The sequence below is a fragment of the Corylus avellana genome, chromosome ca4 (genome assembly GCF_901000735.1).
Source record: "Corylus avellana chromosome ca4, CavTom2PMs-1.0".
NCBI lineage: Eukaryota > Viridiplantae > Streptophyta > Magnoliopsida > Fagales > Betulaceae > Corylus > Corylus avellana.
Genome location: NC_081544.1, coordinates 31,082,589 through 31,101,436, shown reverse-complemented (window position 1 = coordinate 31,101,436; position 18,848 = coordinate 31,082,589). Strand labels below are relative to the sequence as shown.

Below are 18,848 nucleotides of genomic sequence, written 5' to 3'. Positions count from 1 at the left end.
CCATTATCTATGAACGTTTATAGGTAGGTAGGTAGGTAGGTAGGTAGGTACGTATCTAGGCATGCGATGTATGTAACTCACCTCATGTGGCAAGGGATAAAAACCACCTCCAACTTCGATTCCTAAACCACGAAGCAATGAAGCCATATCAATGCACATCATTTCCAATTTATTAAGCTCCTTCCTTATTTCAACACGAAGCTGCTCTTTCAAGTTCATATTTTCCTCATCCTGTATTTGGCATCATTTAGAAGATAGGGGGAGAAATTAATATTAGCAATCTTCGAAATGGTAAATCGTGTCTGGCTAAACTTGAGAAGGAAATACATAAACAGCAAACTGTAGCACAAAGACAAGCGGAAGCAGAGCAAGAGAAGGTAAACCAGAGAAGGCTAAGGAAAAGCAGCCTTGTCGAAGGGAAGTTATAATATATCTATTATGCTAAATCAAAAGTTTCAACACCTTCTTTTGAGTCTCTCTCACTTCTTCCACACGTTGCTTTTGCCTTCTTTGCATGTCCAGTAAACGCCTTTCCGCTCTTTTTATCTTGCGCAACCTCTGTACCTCTTCTGCCTGCAAAAGAGCAAGTATATTTAAGTTTCAGATAATACGTTTGTCAACTATTGAATAATTCAATAGTTCTTGGTTTGCCCATATGCTTCAACCTAAGTTTTTAAGATAAGAAGTGAAGAACATGTCTCATGAACAGCCCCAAAAAAATGTTCAAAACTAAAGAGAAAAATTTAGAAATACTGTAAGGGCTCTATAGTTTTACCTTTTATTAAAATCACTCCTTAGAATGTAAAAGGCAGTTCTTAAAGTATGCAATGTTATCAAATCACTACATCCATTAGATTTTTTAACGGTAAGCAATGATATGTAAGCTGATGGCCACATCATATCTAATGAAATCTTGACACGTGTACATATTAATGAGTCAACACCAATTAACTTTGCCATGTCATTTTAAAAATGCCACATTAGAAAAAAATAAAAACAAAATTAACAGAACGAGGGGGTTTGGGGGTGGCCGAACCATCCCCTTTGGCCATGGCCACAAGGGGTGGTTCCCCCACCCCCAACCTGGCCTTTGGAGGTGGCCGAAGTAACCCTGATTACCAAAGGAAGCGGCCGAACCCAATGGCCTTTGGGGGTGGTTTAGCTACCTCCAAAGGCTAGGGCAGCTAAACTCCTGTGTGCGTGGGTGTCTTACTGTTAACAATATCTCAATTACTAATAATAAAAAAAATTAAAAAAACATTTAGAGGGGTAAAAAAACTTCTAATAAATTAAATTTTTATTTAATGTCCCTACCATCTCACCAGAAGAAACTCTTACCATAGACAATTTTCAGAGAATTTTTATCATCTCAAAAGCATTGTAAACTTGAACATTAATTGTACCTAGTTTTAAACTACATAACTAACACATTATCGAGCAGAATGTGATAGTTCATATAGATACTCTTGTTTGTTAGATATGCATTAGACCATTAACTGCATCGGATACTTAGTAAGAATTCATAGGACATAAGTGTTATTCAACAGAGATAGTTGAGAATTATGTGAAGGCATAAAAGCGGACAATTTAATCCATATGACCTGTGTATGAAATACATTAGAAGAAAAAATTAGCTGGCAATATGCGTGTACCACACATGTGCTTTCTTTAACAATTCCAGGCAATAATTATACATTCACACACAAATATTAGAGCCTGCTCAATGGACAAAATAAGAAAATGTGAGTGCAAATCAGGAGGGGAAAAAAGATATTCAGTCATGCAAATACATGGTACAGTATAAAATTAGAAGAGGATAAATATGACGTGGGAGAAAACAGAATGGCATTTAGAAGCAACTACCCACAATTAACATATATGTCAAACCTGAATTTCTAATTGTCGCTGCCTAGATGCCCATTCTTCTTCAATTGCTCGCTTGTATTCATCAGTCTCCTTCAGCTTTTCTCGTTCATTAATTATATCTGTTTGACAAGAGGGAGTAACATCACCATCTTGGGCAAGTAATTGATCCCTTACATCATATGCCTTTTTTGCTTCCACCAAATGTGTTTCAGTACGTTGAGTGTTGCTAAAATGTCTTTGCTCAGAATCCTCTATAACCTTTTCTTTAGAAAAAAATTTTTCATTACCGACTCCTGACTTGCCTTTGAATGGGATGTTGCAAAAGAAAGATTCTTCAGGAAAAGCTCTAACTTTGTACTCAGCACAAGCAACACCATTATCAAACTGTGTTTCACCAGATGATCGAGAATTCGACACAACTCTATCTTTCTCATCAAAATTACTGCAACTGGGTGCCCATTGAAACCCGTCATCTTTGTTCCTGAATATACCTCCTCCATCAAGATTAACATGTACTTCACTGTCTTCATTGGAACTTGCACATTTAGATCGTTTACCACCCTGCTCTTGGTTGGACCATAAAGAACTCTGGGGTTGGTGTTCTTCTTCATTGCAAAAACCATTGCCAATGCCATTAACCTGTTCTTCTTCATTGCCACCAGCTTCATTTGTCACGACTCTATCAAGATTATCATTTGTTTCATCAAAGGAATTGCAACTAGAAGGTGCCTGTGGAAAGTCACCATCTTTGTTCGTTGATACAACTCTATCAGGACCAGTATGTATTTCACCTTCTTGATTGGACCTTGCATATTTAGATTGTTTATCACTCTGTCCTTGATCAGTTGATAAAGGATGTCTTCGATGACTTTGTTCTCCACGGCAAAAACCACTGCCACCACTATTAACATGATTGCATCTCTGCCACCCATGGCTGAGAGGAGGATCTCTATGATCAAATTTCACAAAAGGGCTCTCCATACCAGAGCCTAAGGAAGTACTCCGCATGTATCCATCACCACTTGCAAAGAAGCCAAACAAATTTTCCTTTTCACAATCCTCATTGCTAGAACTTGAACAAACAGGGACCTCTGGATGTTTTTCTGTCCTATTTTCTACTTCAACTTTTGTGGGGCTATCAGTATGGGAACCAGAAATACTAGTCTGATCATCTGAACCAGATTGACCATTGGGAAGATCATGTTTTCTCTTTAAAGAAGCTTTTTTCCACTGTTCATGAAGTTTTCCAAAAGAACCTTCCATAAGCTCACAATCAGAACAATCGCTATCAGATGAACCACTCTCGAACTCGGAATCCAAACCATAACGATTTCTGCTAGCAGTTTTCTCTGAGTATGTTTGATTGCACTTTGACAACTTGAATGAAGATCTTTTTTCATGGACAACCCAACATTCATCACCATCCAAGTCTACAGTATTCCGCATATTCTTAGAGGAAGGACAACATCTTTTACTTGAGGTGGCATCACTATCCAGATCCCCACCACCTTTGTCACTGATTCCAGGATGGTCCATGATATCACTTTCATCATCGTCAATACTAATAACACCCTCAAGTGGAAATTTTCTCCCTTTTCTCTGCACATTGGAACCTCTTAAAGTCTGTTGTATAGGTTCGGGACCGTCAATAATAATAACATTACTAGATTGATCACTGTCAACATCAATGAGAACAACATCATCAAGATTTCCTTTAGTCTCGCCAGTTTTCAGTCTTTTCTTCCCAGAAGAAGTTCCAGGTTGAGAATGACCTCTTGATACTCCTTTTCCTCCCATTTACTTCTGCCTGGCAACAACATATGTAAGAAAATGACTATTCAAGATAGCATAAATACACAGGTAGTAAACAACATATCCACAACATGAGACCAATAAGGATGGTATTTCCACCCTATTTCGATTGGCACATGAAAGTGAAATGAGGTACCATTTTGAGAATTAATTATATGTTGCTAAAAGTAGATAAAATTTTAATCCACAAGCAATACAATGGTGAATATTTCCAGCAGACCTATTTTTCCAATTCATTATGATTCTGTTATATCACGCTAGCGTCTAGAGATCCTGAAATTACCCAGCCTCCGTTTTTATACAATCAACCAAGTTTTGGGTTAATTGAAGGAGTAGCTTTTTTCAGATTGAGTGAAAATCTTTCAAAGTGATTGCCGAAGAAGGTGGTCCAGTGTTCATTTTACAGATAATTGACTGGGGCAAAGGTTTCTTAACTCATTGCTTTTGGGTTCAAGTCACTGGCTGGGATAATCTGTGTGCAGTATGTCCTTCAGGTGGGGTGCTGCTGCTTTGGGTCAAAAAGAGTAATGATGCAGAAGGTAACTTCTCTGCATCTTGTAGGTCTCAATGTGTAAAATATCATTAGATGGCCTTCTCAGGTGTGTATGGTCTCTGATAAAAGTATTCTGAGGAAGGAATTGACAGGGATGTATGGTTGATTGGGGTCCCATGGTGCAAGGGCAGCAATATAGTTCATGTCATTAATTTAATCGTTGCATTAACATTTGACAAAGCATAAACAGCATTACCCATATCGATAAGTTGTTGATTTATCAATCTATTCTTACCAATTTCCATCAAATAAATACTTCTCTCTAAGAAAAGGAGAACGGGATGGAGATCTTTACTCTGCCGATAACAAAAAACAATAGCATAATTGTCTGCATAAATGGTACTTGAAAAGAAAAAAAAAGAAAGAGGAAGACACTTGGGTGCAACCCCTCTTCAATTTCCTCTCAAGTTTGCACATAATTCTGGATGCCTATGCTACTGCGCTTTTTTAAAAAAAATAAATAAAAATAAAAATAAAAACTTCCTGGACATATCAATTCTTTTCAAAACGATACAGAACAAGTGAAATAACAATTCGCCCAAATTTTCTTTTTAGGAAATATATATATATTTTTTTGATAAGTAAAAAAAAAAAACTAATAATGAATAGAATACCAAGAGATTTTATACAAAGAAGCATTTCCCTGTCTTAAATTACTAATATAGTTATATAGTAATTTTAGGAAATATATTCGATTGAAACGCCAAAATCTTTAAGCGTCCTTGCCAAAGAACAGTTTCATCAATACAAACCAAATCTTTTAGCCTCAAATATATGCCTTAACCAAAAGCCCTAAAAATAACATTCACATTCAAACACCCAAACCAGACTTAAGCAAAAAATCAGAGAGCGTAATCGTCTCTCACGAGGAAGAAGCTTGGCGTATTGCTGAACGCAACCAAACCCTAACTACAACGACAAAGTCAAAATCGAACACAAAGCAACTGCATAATAATCCAGATTTTTATTTTTGTAAGCACAAAACTATCCCAATTTTCCAAGAACGAAAACTAAAAGCATGAAATCGAAAAATAGCAGGAGAAATTAAAGTAAATAGGCTTACCTCTCAATGAAAAGCCGCCTTACTCTTCGCAATAGAACGAGCCAGCCTTACTCTTCGCAATAGAAGGAGACCGATAGAAGGTGATTAAGAGGTCGCGAGCGAAGGTGACCGACGACGTGAGGGTTTTGGAAACTACAAATTGGTACCAAAAGAGAAACCGGGAGAAACCTGAATTTGGCATGACGTAAGAAGCATATATTTTTTTAATGTAATATTAAAAGGGATTTTTTTTTTTTTTTTTTTTAATTATCTTCAAAAGTATTACTAGACAAGCCCACGTATTTTTTATATATTAAATGATACATAACAATTATATATATATATATATATATATATAATTGAACAATTTTATGCTCTTAGGTTTATAGGAGAGTTAATCTTGGGGCACATGTTATTGTCAAATGAGTTGCTTCTTATCATTATTATGAATGCATTTCAACATTCTTTGCTTCTCTTTCATATGTTAGAATTAAGTGTAAGAAAGACTCGTCCTGATCTCCCTATTTATTTTCGGATGTAGCTCAAGAAAATAAATAAATATACATAATTTATTAAATAATAGGCATTATGCAGAGTGGACGCTACGGTTTAAATTTAAAAAATTTGATGTGTGGCTTCAGGTAATGAGCTTCATGGGCCTATAAGATGCAGATCCGTTTATAATGGACACAAATTTCCTCTCACCTGTTTGCATAATCTTTCTTATAAATCAGTATTTAAATTTGTCATATGTGTCTTTAATATATAAAAAGTACATATATTTTGTAATAGTATGTGCTTTTAGTATCTTTTTATCTTTTTTTTTTTTTTTTTAATCCTCTTAAAATTGAAGTGGCATGAATTATTGTTGAATTTTGATGGAGTAATGATTTTAAAAGTCATTTCAAGTTTATTACAAAAAAAAAATATGATTAAAAAAAAAAGCCGATAACATTGCTCATTGCAATATATTTGGCATTTACTTGTTAGTATATATAAATCATAGTTGACCAAAAGAACAAAATATTGAAGGAATAAGGAGCAAATGGAGCTACAATTAATTGCGTTGACACCTTCCTTAACACCTTCCTTGACACCCACCTCATGTTACCGTGTATATTCAGAATTATTTAACTTTGTTAAAGAGATAGTGACATTTTGTCAAGCCAAGAAATTTCGTAAGCAAATCAGCAAATTGTTGTTTTATTAACATAATATAATGTAACTAGATGCAGAGGAACTATCATTGTGTCTTAGCAGTGGCGGAACCACTTATGGTCTTGAGGTCTCGGCCCTTCAAAATTTTAAAATGTCGTAAGAATTTGAATTTTTCCTTTAAATTTTAAGTATTTTAATGAAATGAATCCCCAAAATTAATTTTTACCCTAAAAAAATCTATCTTTTTTAATTTTGTCCCGACTCTTCTAAAATTCTAGTTCCACTCATGTGTCCAAGTAATAGTAATATCTAGAGACCAAGCATTGAATATCCCTAAGACGTCCCCATTATGCATCACAAAATACTTCTAGTAGGTAGGATTGTCAATGTTTTGTTGTAATATATGTGTTACAAACTTTTTTTTTTTTTTTTTTTTTTTGTATTAAAAACTTTGCAAAAGCTTTTATCTAGTTTCAGGCTTGCACAGGTCCTGCTTTGCCGGTCTTCTCCGCGCCTGTTCGCCTCCCACCATCCACTGTTGGGCCTTTCGACGCGTCCCCGCCGCGATGAGCTTCCAACGCCCCTTCGGTTTTCGGTTCCCGGCGTGTGCGTGATCGGAGTGTGCTATTTTTTTCTTGTTTTATTTCTCTATTCTGTTGCTTCTTTAAGATGTATTTGTGTTTTGGCGTGTGTTTTTTTCCTGTATTGTTTAATTTCCATGTTTTGTTTCGGTTCGTAATAAGGCTATTTCCTCTCTCACTCAATCTATGTCGTCTTTGGGTTAATTAGTTTTGGTCCAGACCTTTGGGTTGTAGATGTGATCATTATCTTGGCCTTCGGGTCGAGGATGAAGAGTTTCGGCATGAAAGTCTTTCTGCTCTCAAGGTTGAGAAATAATTGCTATCCATGCATTTGGTTGAGTATTAAATCTGATTTTAGTCATGGGTTAGCGGATTGGTCTTAATCTTGTACTAAACCTAGTAATCTTGTTCCTTTATGCTATGGTTGCTTCAGAGCTTTACTCTGTGATGTAAGAGCTTTATGCTCGTGATATTATTGAATGAAATGTTATGTTTTTCTCAAAAAAAAAAAACTTTGTAAAAGCCATTATTTTTGTTTTAACCATTTAATCATTAAAGTTTTATTTACAAGCTTTTAATTATTTTATTAATGACTATTTCATACTTTGAAGACCAAGTCTTCAACATATGGTCATAAGCTTTAAATGTATATATATCTTTTATGACCTTTTTGCATTTATCACATCTTCATGAGTTTTAGTGGAAAAGAAATATCAACTTTCACATTTCCGTTTGTATCTGTTGGTCATTAACTCTCTTTTTTGACCAAATGATTTTCTCTAAGATTTATGGCCATTGGTGAGTTAAATGGTTTTAGTCTTCAACGGTTTGACCGTTTAATACGTTTGGTATTACATTTCTTCAAGTTTTACCATAATTTAAGTTGACACCTTCTAACAAAGTAGCAATATAAAAGACTACTTTTGTTAGTTTTATTGTTGATTTTTTTTTTTTTTGAGAGAGAGAAAAAAAAGCTTCTATATTTACATCCAATTTTTGGTGACATATTTATCTAGTTTTGTTCATAAAATAAAAGTCCTCCTAGTGTCTTTTATTCGATGTTTTTCTCTATGCGGATTTTTATCAAGCAAATCAAAAGGTTGTTCTATTAATCTTCGTTATTGGAAGTGCATCATTAACGAAAGTAGACGCTATAGTCTAATCTTGGAAGGTTGCGTGTCAAAGGATCCGATCGCACTGAATTATACACTCCGGGAGGCACGAATCAACCTTTAAAGACAACGCTCTTGCGTGATTCTATAGTATTGTGAGATCTTTTCATACTCTACTTTTTATCTCTTGTATTTTATTGTTAATTTTAATATTGTAATTATTTTATATCAATGAGAATTTGTGCACCATCCAAAATTATGTCCAACATGTTTTACATGCCTCCTGAACTCAATACAAAATTAACAGGTTAGAATTGAGAGGTTTGACTCATTTAATTAAATAGGTTGGGTTGAGATTGATATATATAATCTTATATTAATGTCACAATACAACGCAACAAGTCAAACTATACAATGTTTCACATGTACATTTTGCTACCTTGAAATTGGGTTCAATTGAAAACTTATTAGCAAAGTTTTGCTTGCTTTTCGTTTTTCTTCCTCTTCTTCTTCTTTTTTTTCAAAAGCCAACTTCAATTGCAGGGGCTTGGCAGCAAAAGGTGAAAGAGAACTCTGGTGAATGATGTCAAAAACACAAGTCAAATGAATTGATAGCAACAATCCCAAAATTTATTGGATTGTTTGCTAACTTAAATGTCAGAGCTATTTCCTGTCGGGCCAAAGAAAAAGCACTCTACATAAGAGAGGAAATGCAACCATTACTGGCACACACACATGACTCCAAATGGTGCAACTGTTGGATCATTAATCAATAAGCATTCATACTACTTTAACCATATAGCATCCACCTGAAATGGTGCAACTGTTGATGTATATATCCTCCAAAATTGAAAACTTTAGCAACTTATTATTAGGTGACTTTTGAAGTGGAAGGTTTATTGATTAACATCTCATAAGTGACTTTCAAGTAACTTGCTAAAAGGGCTAATGCAGGCTGATAGTGTAATCATCAGCTCATAGTTGTTATCTCACAAAAGCAAGTGGAAAAGGGAAAAAGACTACTCTTAAAGAAGAGAAATATTCATTGTAGTAATTAGACTAACCTTTAAGAAGAACCAATATTGGCCACATTTTAGAGGATCTAAGAGCCAGCCAACATATGCCATAGATTATATATATAGAATATTCAAAGCGATTTCCTTGTATTTCCATCCTGAATATAGGCAGAATCAAGCAACGAAGGCAACACAAGAGGCGAAAGTAGAGGTATGGGATCTTTACTGTGATAGAATGAATTCAATGAAGATGGTGATGGCGACGAAGAGGAATTTGAACTGCCCACAAACGGTTTTGACGCAGCATTGCATGCTGAAGGGACTGTAGGCTTTAACTGAAGAGGAGAAGGAGCTTGCCTTTGCAAACGGCTTAAAGAACTTCTAAATACGAAGTCATCCTTATGAACACAAATTTGGAAGCCAGGAAACTCAGAACTAGAATCCTCCATGGGTCTCCACTTTTTAATGTTCTTGGACCTTTTTATGTATTCTCTTTTTAGTAGTGGCCTAGAAAGAGAGATAGAGAGATCGAGACAGATCTCAATCATGTAATATGAAAGATAATAAACTAATGAAATTTATTATGACAAGAGAATTGCTGGACAGTTGTGATGCATTTTATTGCTGCAATTTTCATTATAAACTTATCTTTTTTAAGTGCACCCACATGCATGTACCTGATACGCCTAGATTTTACCTCCCACGCTTCGGCCAGCTTGCAGCTCAATGGGTGTGACCGTGTGAAGTACCCAATCACTCCGTTACCTAAATTAGTTCAAACCTCGATGTGTCAACAGCTGTCTTAGAGAACCCACACCGAAGACAATGTGAGAGCACCATTCTCCTCCGATTACTATGACAGTTAGCATTTAATGCCACCTAATCCGTAACAGAGAGAGGGTTATCAGGTACACCTCCTACCATAATCGGTGACCGTAATTAATGGACTCGTATGGAGAAGAAATAGCCTTATGCTTAGAGAATCCACACCGAAGACAAACTCTCAATTGACTTAAGCATTGGACGAATCCTTCACCGAATCACCGTCTCACCCCAACATACCTCTAAGCCATTTGTTTCAATAATTTCAAGTCGTCCTTTACATAAAATTGGCCTCGTAAATATCAGCATCACCTCGACCCACAAGAGAGTGGCACATCACAAATATATATATTTAATGTATAAAGAATGAATCATTTCCAACAAAACGACTTAATAAAAAACACACAGGCTTTAACTCTTCCAAAGGCGTTCATGTGAGGGGAGGTTGCCCAGATGGTGCATGTGCCATAATAAGAAACTGGCAATTTCCAACCGTCCTCCACGTGAAACAAGAATCAATGCACACATTAAAAGCCCAAAGTTTTCAGTGACAGCAACTCCATAGACGCACATAACACTTTAGTTACTGATTTCTCACCTTTACACTCTGGGTTTCTTTATTCACGGAGTCGTGCCCATTTTTTTATGATATAGAATTAAGCATATGTAGCAATAAAATTAAGTTTATTATATATTATATATTATATCTTATAATCGTGCTTATTATTAGACTATGATTATCATGCCAACCCAGCTGATGTGCATTTCTTATTATTATTTATAAATCACTATCTGATGCTTCACATGTTATGGGAGCATTGATGGTTGACTGCTGACTGCTGACTGCTGACTAGTCTAGCAGAACACAAAACACTAGAGGGGTATCAGATCAGCTCTGTGCACGTCTCTCTATTCTATTGTTTATATATATATATATATATATATATATTGCCTTGCAAAATGTATGAATAAAGTGGAAATGCTTGGCCAATAGGGTGGTTTTATGGGAGAGGATAATGTGGCCAATTATTTGAACTTTTTCAAGACTTGTGCAGCTCTAGCTTTAATAAGATGTGCTCAAACAAAACAAAAAAGCATCTCGTCACTTTCATGCTAATAAAAAGTAAATTATGATTTACTTTTATGCAACTAGAATTAATGAGGATGCTGATTACCTTTCCACATTAACCTAAACATTATATGGTGCATCTTATCTTGCAGGTGGGGAGTAATCCAATGATGTTAATTCTAGTGAAAACTGATGCCACGCGGAGGCACCCCTAGAAACGCAGCAACCAATAATGATAGCGCCAATCATGTAGGTGGTGACGATGACATAGAAATAGAAATAGAATTATTATTATTAATATTATTATTATTATAACAAGTGTGGGGCTAGGAATTCAGAAAAGAAGGCCGCATCTTTCCCCCACCTTTTTTTTTTTCCCTTCATCTTTTCATATTGTGTTGAGCTTTTTGCTTTCAGCTTTCAAACCATATCCTCTTCTCTCCCCACTTGGTCAAAAAGAATGTTCAGATTGCTTTGGATTGGATGAGAAGGACTTGCAAACTACTATTTTAGTTGGTGAAAAGAATAATGAGGGAACTATTTCTATTTCAATCCAAATGGGTTTTTTCTTTGGTATCCTTAGCAGAATCTTACATATACGGTATATACCAAATCATTTGGGTGCAACTATTCAAAAACAAATATATAATATATATATATTCCAGTGAAAAGAAAACAATGGACTTGTCAAAGGGTTGGCACAGTGTTCAACAACAAACCAAATGGTTTCTAGTTGACAAACCGGACCCAGCTATGAAGTGGCTGTCTTTGTAGGAGAGTGATGTTAAAAGATCTTGGCATCCAAATGTTAGGTAGAATCTAGATACTAAATCTATGACTGGAAAAAGGTAAGCCGCCACTCAAACAACCCCGTCCAATGGGGTGATAATGGTCAAGGTAGGTAGCTGAATCCACAAAATTCAAACTCTTAGGCACATCTTTTCACTGGAAATTCCTTCCCCGAGGTTTGTAAATTGTAATAGTATCTTAACACAAACCTATTCTAAAGAACATTCAAGATGTGGACAAGAATCCAAAATTAGAGTCAAAAAGATTCATTCAAGGCAGAGAAAAATTATGTACATTGAGGTTAGATTTTAGACTTTTTCCTTCTTTGATTTCAAGATTCCAACGAAATAACAAATAAAAGGGTTAAAAAAGCAGGAAAAATGGGTGGTATTTACAAGGACTTGACTCTGTCACTGTGGTTGAGATTTGTAATGAAGTATGCAGCTTGAAGGGTTTCAATGTACAAGGGGGCGTGAGGTCTTGATGAGTTTTCCTCAGGAGTACGACCTGACCAAACCAAAGTTAACGAAGGATCTAGACTTGAAGAGACCACCAAAGAGGAACCGGGTGGGAGACTCCTGAGTAACAGGCTTTGACTCTTCAGGGCTGCCTTTCACTTTAAGTATAGTCTGCCCAATTGCTTGTCGGATGGAATCTATTGTCTTTGAATCAACAGGATACCCTGATGCATCTCGAACATAGAATGTATTAACAGCTTTGCCTGCTTTGGTTGTGACTTCTGCTCTGGTGACAGTGAGGCTATTTTCTCTGAAGATGCGGGTGACATCTGATAGCAGCCCAACTCTGTCGGTGGTGCAGAGTTCTAGCTTCAAGCCCTGAATGAGGAAGAAACAATTTAATAAAAAGAGCCTCTCCAAGGAACAAAAGATGACCCAAGTGCACTTGTTTTCAGCTGCTATTTACAAGTTCTATTGGATGCTTAATATTTCTTAAAGAGATCTGAACTAGAGAACTATAGAACCTAATCACACAAACAAACAGTCAATTTGTGAATATGCTCAAAAGATTAAGATCAATGTTAAAGCAATAAATATGTTCAGCAAAATTATTCCAAAGATATAGTTATCCATATGTTCAATGTACATAATTGTTGGTAAAATATTGGCAAGTTCCTCTCAACATATTTAGAGTACTCACCTCAGATACCCTTCTCTCAATAGCTGCTTCAAGACATTGTATTAGTCTTTGTCTCTCTGCATCTGAATTCACAGGGGATCCATCAATGTGCCTGATATAGTATTCCTGCAGATTTATCCCTACAAAATTAGCCACAATGCTACAAATAATATCACAAGCGTGTGTAACTAACCAAAGGAGGAGGAAAATGGCATACCTGATAAGCTTCTGGCCCCTCGGCATCAATATTTGCATGAAAAACCACATATTGCATGTCTGTCAATGTGCAAACTGTATCAAAGAGAAGCTTTGGCCTATCTTTACTCCGGATGGTAACCGCAGAGTAGTCTTTGTCAGACCAATTGACAACATTCACATTAGGTCTCTGCTTCTCTTCCAAGGCATCATCATCAGCTCGGTCATAATCCCTAGCAGCAAACATCATCTGGTGAAGCCTCCTCTCGGTGTGTGTGGCTGCATGAGAGACAACAGTCTTGGCTCCACTAGATTTGTTGCTGCCCTTGAGTACATTACAGAGAAGTTCCTTGATCCTAGATAGCCTCTCTGGGTCAGTAATTGCACACCCAGTTTCCTCATCAGTCACATGCATCACGGATGCAGCCCTGGTGTTGTGTGTCCACACCTCTGCACTCACCACATTGCATTTAAGATGTGTGAGCACAGCACAAACTTCAGAAAGAAGTCCGGGTCGGTCACTTCCGGTTAGCTCAATTGCAGTGTCGTCGGTTGATGGTTTAACCCCAACAGATCTCATAGAAGATATAAAGCATGATTCTGGCCCAAGAGACTGAAGATGAACACAAGTAATCAGCTATCAGCTAAGTATATGCAAAAAATCAGAGAAATACATCAATATCCAATGCAACTCACCTTTAGAATATAGTCCAAAATCCCTTTATCAGTAACCTTGTTTCCATCTTGATCAGTGACATTAAAAACTAGTGGAAGAAAAAAAAAATCACAAAATAAATTTTGACTTCTGCAGTTAAATATATCAGAGAATGGGTTTCAGAGACTCTAAAAGAATCTTACCATCCATGAACCATCCACCATCAGAAGATATGTAAGCTTTAGTTATGATAAGGTTAAGGTCAGTAAAGACTTGTACAACTTCCAGAAGTATTCCATATTTGTTTGCACTGTCAACCTGCATCATAATAGAGCAAAAATAAGTACCAACATATTCTCAAAGAAGGGGGGAAAAAGGCAATAAAGGACAAAATAAATAAATAAATAAAAGAAAATAAAAAAAGGAAATTAAAGCCATACCCTTATTACTGTTGCATTCTTGCAGGCCTCATTATCAATTACAACCCTGAGAAAGAAAAAAGGTTGGTGGACAGAAAGGCGTAAATCTCAGCGTGAGTTGGGCCAAATTTTGAAGGTCACTTTCAGAGAGACACTGAAGAAGACAGAAATTTACATACCGAGGTGGGTTCATTCTCCGAAAGAGTTTCTCATATTCATCATCCATGTCATGTGAAAAGCTCATGTTGACCTCCGAAATAAAAGCTGTAGGAATAATAAAAAATGAACCAATCAGAGAAGAAAGGACAATTACAGAGAAAACAAAAGACACTGGAATTCATAAAGATTAGAAAGAAAAGAAAAAAGCCATAAACCAAATCCTCTCAAGGGTAGAGAAGGGGGAGGAGAGCGGGGTGGGGGGCTTGAGAGAAAACTAACAAATTCTAGAATTGCCCAGATACCAAGAAAGCCAATTAAGCCAAGCCACCTCCACCAAAAAGTTGGTGGGGGCGCGTGTAAATGTAAATGTGTTGGTAGGCTCGGTGGCGAATGTGAGAGAGAAAACACGAGAAAAAAAAAACACACACACATAACCCACCAAGCCATTGAAGCACAAAAGCTTCAACAGAGAGAGAGAGAGAGAGTCAAGCACAAATACCAGAAAAAGGCACAGATTCCATCCGCCGGGATCACAATTAAGGCTGCAGAGAACACATAACTAACAAAATCCAGCCCCCAAAAAACACAAAATCCGAGAAAAAAAAAAAAAAAACCAGAGAACCGGTACAAATCCCCGGAAACAACAAATTAACCATAATGAACACAAAAAATTTCACCAACACAAGCCGAAACTAAAAAGCCAAAACAACAAACAAAGTTATGACCACCACCCATCCCAAAAGCTTAAAACAAAAACCACAGGAAACACACACCGCCCGGTACTTCCTACCCAGGATAAAGCCCAACCCCAAAAGCAAACAAGGATTAACAGCCACACAGAGGAACACAGAACAGGAGGCACAAATCCAAGAACAGAGCACGAGAAACAAAAGAGGAACAGGGGGAAGGAGCACGTACCCATTACCAATTCTTGAAGATTAGTGATCCACTACACCAAAAGTTTTCTCGGTTCTGTAAACACGGAAGCTCGTGTGTTTGCGACCAACAAAGCACAGTATATATTTATATACGCACTCGGAGATCTCAACCTCTCTCTCTCTCTCTCTCTATGTACTCTCTCACCAAGGAAATATTTTTATATATATAAGTCTCAACCTTTAAAGAAAACCCAAAAATAAAAGAATTCCAAAAAAATCAGACCCTTCCCCCGACACGATGCTCCAAAACCTGCAACAACGAAAAAGTACCACGTAACACACGCACCCTTTTAGCCTTTCCTTTCCCCCCTTCTCTCTCTCTTTCTCTCTCTTTTGTATGCTCTGTTTCCGATTTCAGTTTCTCTCTAAAACAGAGCAGTGAGTCTGAACTACCCCCGGTGCATATTAGACACAGTGGCAGGTATATGCTAAAGTGCGCTGGTGGGCTTGAAGTTTCGTTATTTAGGAAGGGGTGGTAAGTGGTAACAATAAGCCACGTGTTATTAGTCGGTTGGGTTAATAATCGCTCCAAGGTTTGTGGAGCGGACCAATTGGACCCCAGTCCAATTCACTAACACCAATATTAATGACTTTTTTACTTTCTTTCATCAAAAGGCAGAAACGGTAAAAACGTAAAAAAATAAAATAAAAAAATTGTTGCGGTCACCCTCGCTCTTGACTCTTGAGTTTCCATCGCGCCAATGCAACTTTCTATTTATGAGTATGTATTTTACAATCCACACATGCACGTACGACAATCACTTTTGTGTGAAACATCCGATTAACGATATTGTTTATAAAACGTGCAAGTAAATGGTGCTGTAATAGTGCTAGATAAGTTGAATCTGATCTTATAAAAAAATAAAAAAAAGATAAAGGGGAATTTTTTTTTGTTTTACTTAATTATAAAAGTGGGTAATATGTCCCACTTACTAACGGATCCAAATTTCCTACGATTAGGGATTTTGTACAATGATTTGCTCTTTGCAATCAAATAAGTAAATGTGAAATAAAATAACTTTTATAAAAACCTTATATAAATTACAATAGTTAGCTAAGTCAGCTTATATATAACACGTCCCCAAGAGGTAGTTCAATCAACTGGGACTACACTTAATGAAGTGGAGGTTATTAGTTCAAATTCCCCTCTCTCCTCTTGTGCGGACATGTCAAAAAAAAAAAAAGCTTGTATATAACACCAAAATCTATTAAAATGATAACGTTAGATGATATTTTATATTCTTTTAAAAGAAAGTTATTGTGGACCGAAGCCCCATCCTACTTTCAGCCGAATTGAATTGACATCATCGCCTTTGTTCTTCCACCAAATGCTTTCCAAGAAACGAACACCTACAAAGTCTTTTTGCACAACACGCATGTCGAGAAAGACAATATGTATATTCATTCATTATACAAACTTTTTAAAAACTTTTTAAAAATAATTAAAAGTAAAGTCTATTTAACCCCCTCAAGCTAACACCCCAATGATAATTTACCCCCAAAGTATCAATTACGACAATTTACTATTCAAACTATCAAAACAATGACAATGTATAATTTTTAATAAGACAAAAAATTTTAATTTTTAAATTACCCATATAGTTGTAGTTGGGCAAAATGATGAAATTACCCATATATAATTTTTAATAAGACAAAAATATTCTTAAAATTTTGAAAAAATAAATAAATTTTAGTATTTTTGTTTTTATTTTATTAAGGGTAATTTCGTCATTTTGTTAAAATTTGTGGTACATTGTCATTGTTTTGATAGTTTGGGGGATGAATTGTTGCAATTGATATTTTGGGGGGTAGATTGTCATTGGGGTGATAGTTTAAGGGAGTTAAGTGAATTTTACACAATACTTAAACAAAAAAGAGTAGCATTATACAAACAAAAAAAATTAAAAAACAAAATCTTACCGACTGATGTGATGGTGGATTTTATGTGTAACATGTGCTAATATATAGGACATGTTCACATTATTAAGCATCACTCATAATGATAACTTGATAAGTAGGCAAGAAAAATATATGACAAGCATCTTTTATTCCTTTCTATTTTACTTAGAATCTATTTTATGGTTAAGATTTTATTTAATTGCATTTAATAGTATATATAATGCTACATATATAGTGTAAATCTGTTAAAGAAAATTTTGATTATGACTCATTTTCGTTTCCCGACCCGAGAAGATCTTATTCAATGAAGCAACAAACAATTAGTGAAAACTGCTAACGTGGGACGCATGCCATATATAGTGTAAATCGTATAATGTTACCTAGTTTTTGCAACATGTTTTTACCATTTTTATTTTTAGTTTTGTTCCCTTATTTGAGAAAGGTTGGATATTGAGTACATCTGTCTCTCCCATATATGGTCCAAGAATCAGGAGAAAAAAAAAACATCTTACTATAACAGAGAATGAAGCTATCTTAATTCGCAGCATTTGAAACAGATTTTTTCAAAAAGAGAAAAGACTCAGACATTTTTGCTGTTTTTTGATTCACGAACGCAGTGACAACTAACAAATCACTATAATATTACCTAAATTAACCCAATTTTTCTAGCTTAACATGCATCTCCACCGTCCAAGCTAAAACACAACTAATCACTGTCTAATATAGTAAAAACATCCTTTAAATCCAATAAATAAATAAAATAAACCGCCCAAGTAATTTAGGCATATATATATATATATTTGCGGTGGACCTGAGTGCCCCCACATGATGGAGAGGCAACTGTATATACTTGCTTTCTCGGTCAATATTATTTGGTGCGCGCACACACGCATGTCTTGCGGTTGCATGCCGGCCTAATGTCCCTCGCACGTGGGCCCCCATCTGCTTCCTCCCCCAGTCCCCCTTTTTTCTGGGATTAAGTTTTACGTCATTTTTTGTTTTTTTTTTTTTAACAATTTTGGAAAGAAAAAAAAAATCTTATTTTTATTTTTGAGAAAAAAAAGAAGAAGAAGAAGAAAGTTATGCAGAATAGGGGGATCTATCATAGAAAGATGAGAGAAATTTTAGTTTTTTATTAAGTTAAAGGAGAAAAAAATGAAAAAAATATATTAAAATTAAAAATTAAATAAATATTAAAAAATTTAAATTAGTATTCATTCAATGTAAAGAAAGTACAAGAAAAGAACAAATAAAATTATTTTTTCTTAATATATTTCAATTTCCAATTCAATTACCTATCAAAATAAAACCCAACGTTGTTTTAGATCTTGAACTAGTAAAAATTTGGTATCAATTTCTCTTTTGAAACACAACATCATAGAACTATAGAAAAAAAAACCTCTCTTCGATTTTATTGCAAGCCTAGTTTTAATAATAGTCATGATTGAAAATGCTTGTTTTGTACTTACATTAGAAACGAGAAAAGTAAGCACAAGTACAATAACTTGATAAATAAGTTGGTAAACAATTGATTTTTTTGTGTTTACCGATCATTAATTGGCACAATTCATAAATATTTGACAAACTTGAAAGTCCAAATGCTTCTTTTTTTTTTTTTTTTTTTTT

The 18,848-nt window shown here is 35.5% G+C and overlaps 2 protein-coding genes across 2 annotated transcripts; both read right to left on the bottom strand.

The window, feature by feature from the left end:
• Positions 1 to 3: 3 nt before the first annotated feature.
• Positions 4 to 5,461, bottom strand: LOC132178419 (uncharacterized). Its single transcript, XM_059590856.1, has 4 exons — positions 5,295 to 5,461; positions 1,888 to 3,673; positions 463 to 573; positions 4 to 231 (listed from the first exon to the last, which is right to left on the bottom strand). Exons 2-4 carry the CDS (start codon positions 3,661 to 3,663, stop codon positions 4 to 6), a joined length of 2,115 nt encoding a protein of 704 aa, XP_059446839.1. The 5' UTR covers positions 3,664 to 3,673; positions 5,295 to 5,461.
• Positions 5,462 to 12,070: 6,609 nt separating this feature from the next.
• LOC132177463 (ACT domain-containing protein ACR4) lies at positions 12,071 to 15,616 on the bottom strand. The gene is made up of 8 exons (XM_059589798.1): positions 15,304 to 15,616; positions 14,406 to 14,490; positions 14,248 to 14,293; positions 14,011 to 14,125; positions 13,849 to 13,916; positions 13,175 to 13,765; positions 12,979 to 13,083; positions 12,071 to 12,656 (listed from the first exon to the last, which is right to left on the bottom strand). The coding sequence occupies exons 1-8, from the start codon at positions 15,305 to 15,307 to the stop codon at positions 12,315 to 12,317; spliced, it is 1,356 nt and encodes a 451-aa protein (XP_059445781.1). The 5' UTR covers positions 15,308 to 15,616; the 3' UTR covers positions 12,071 to 12,314.
• Between the last annotated feature and the right edge of the window lie 3,232 nt (positions 15,617 to 18,848).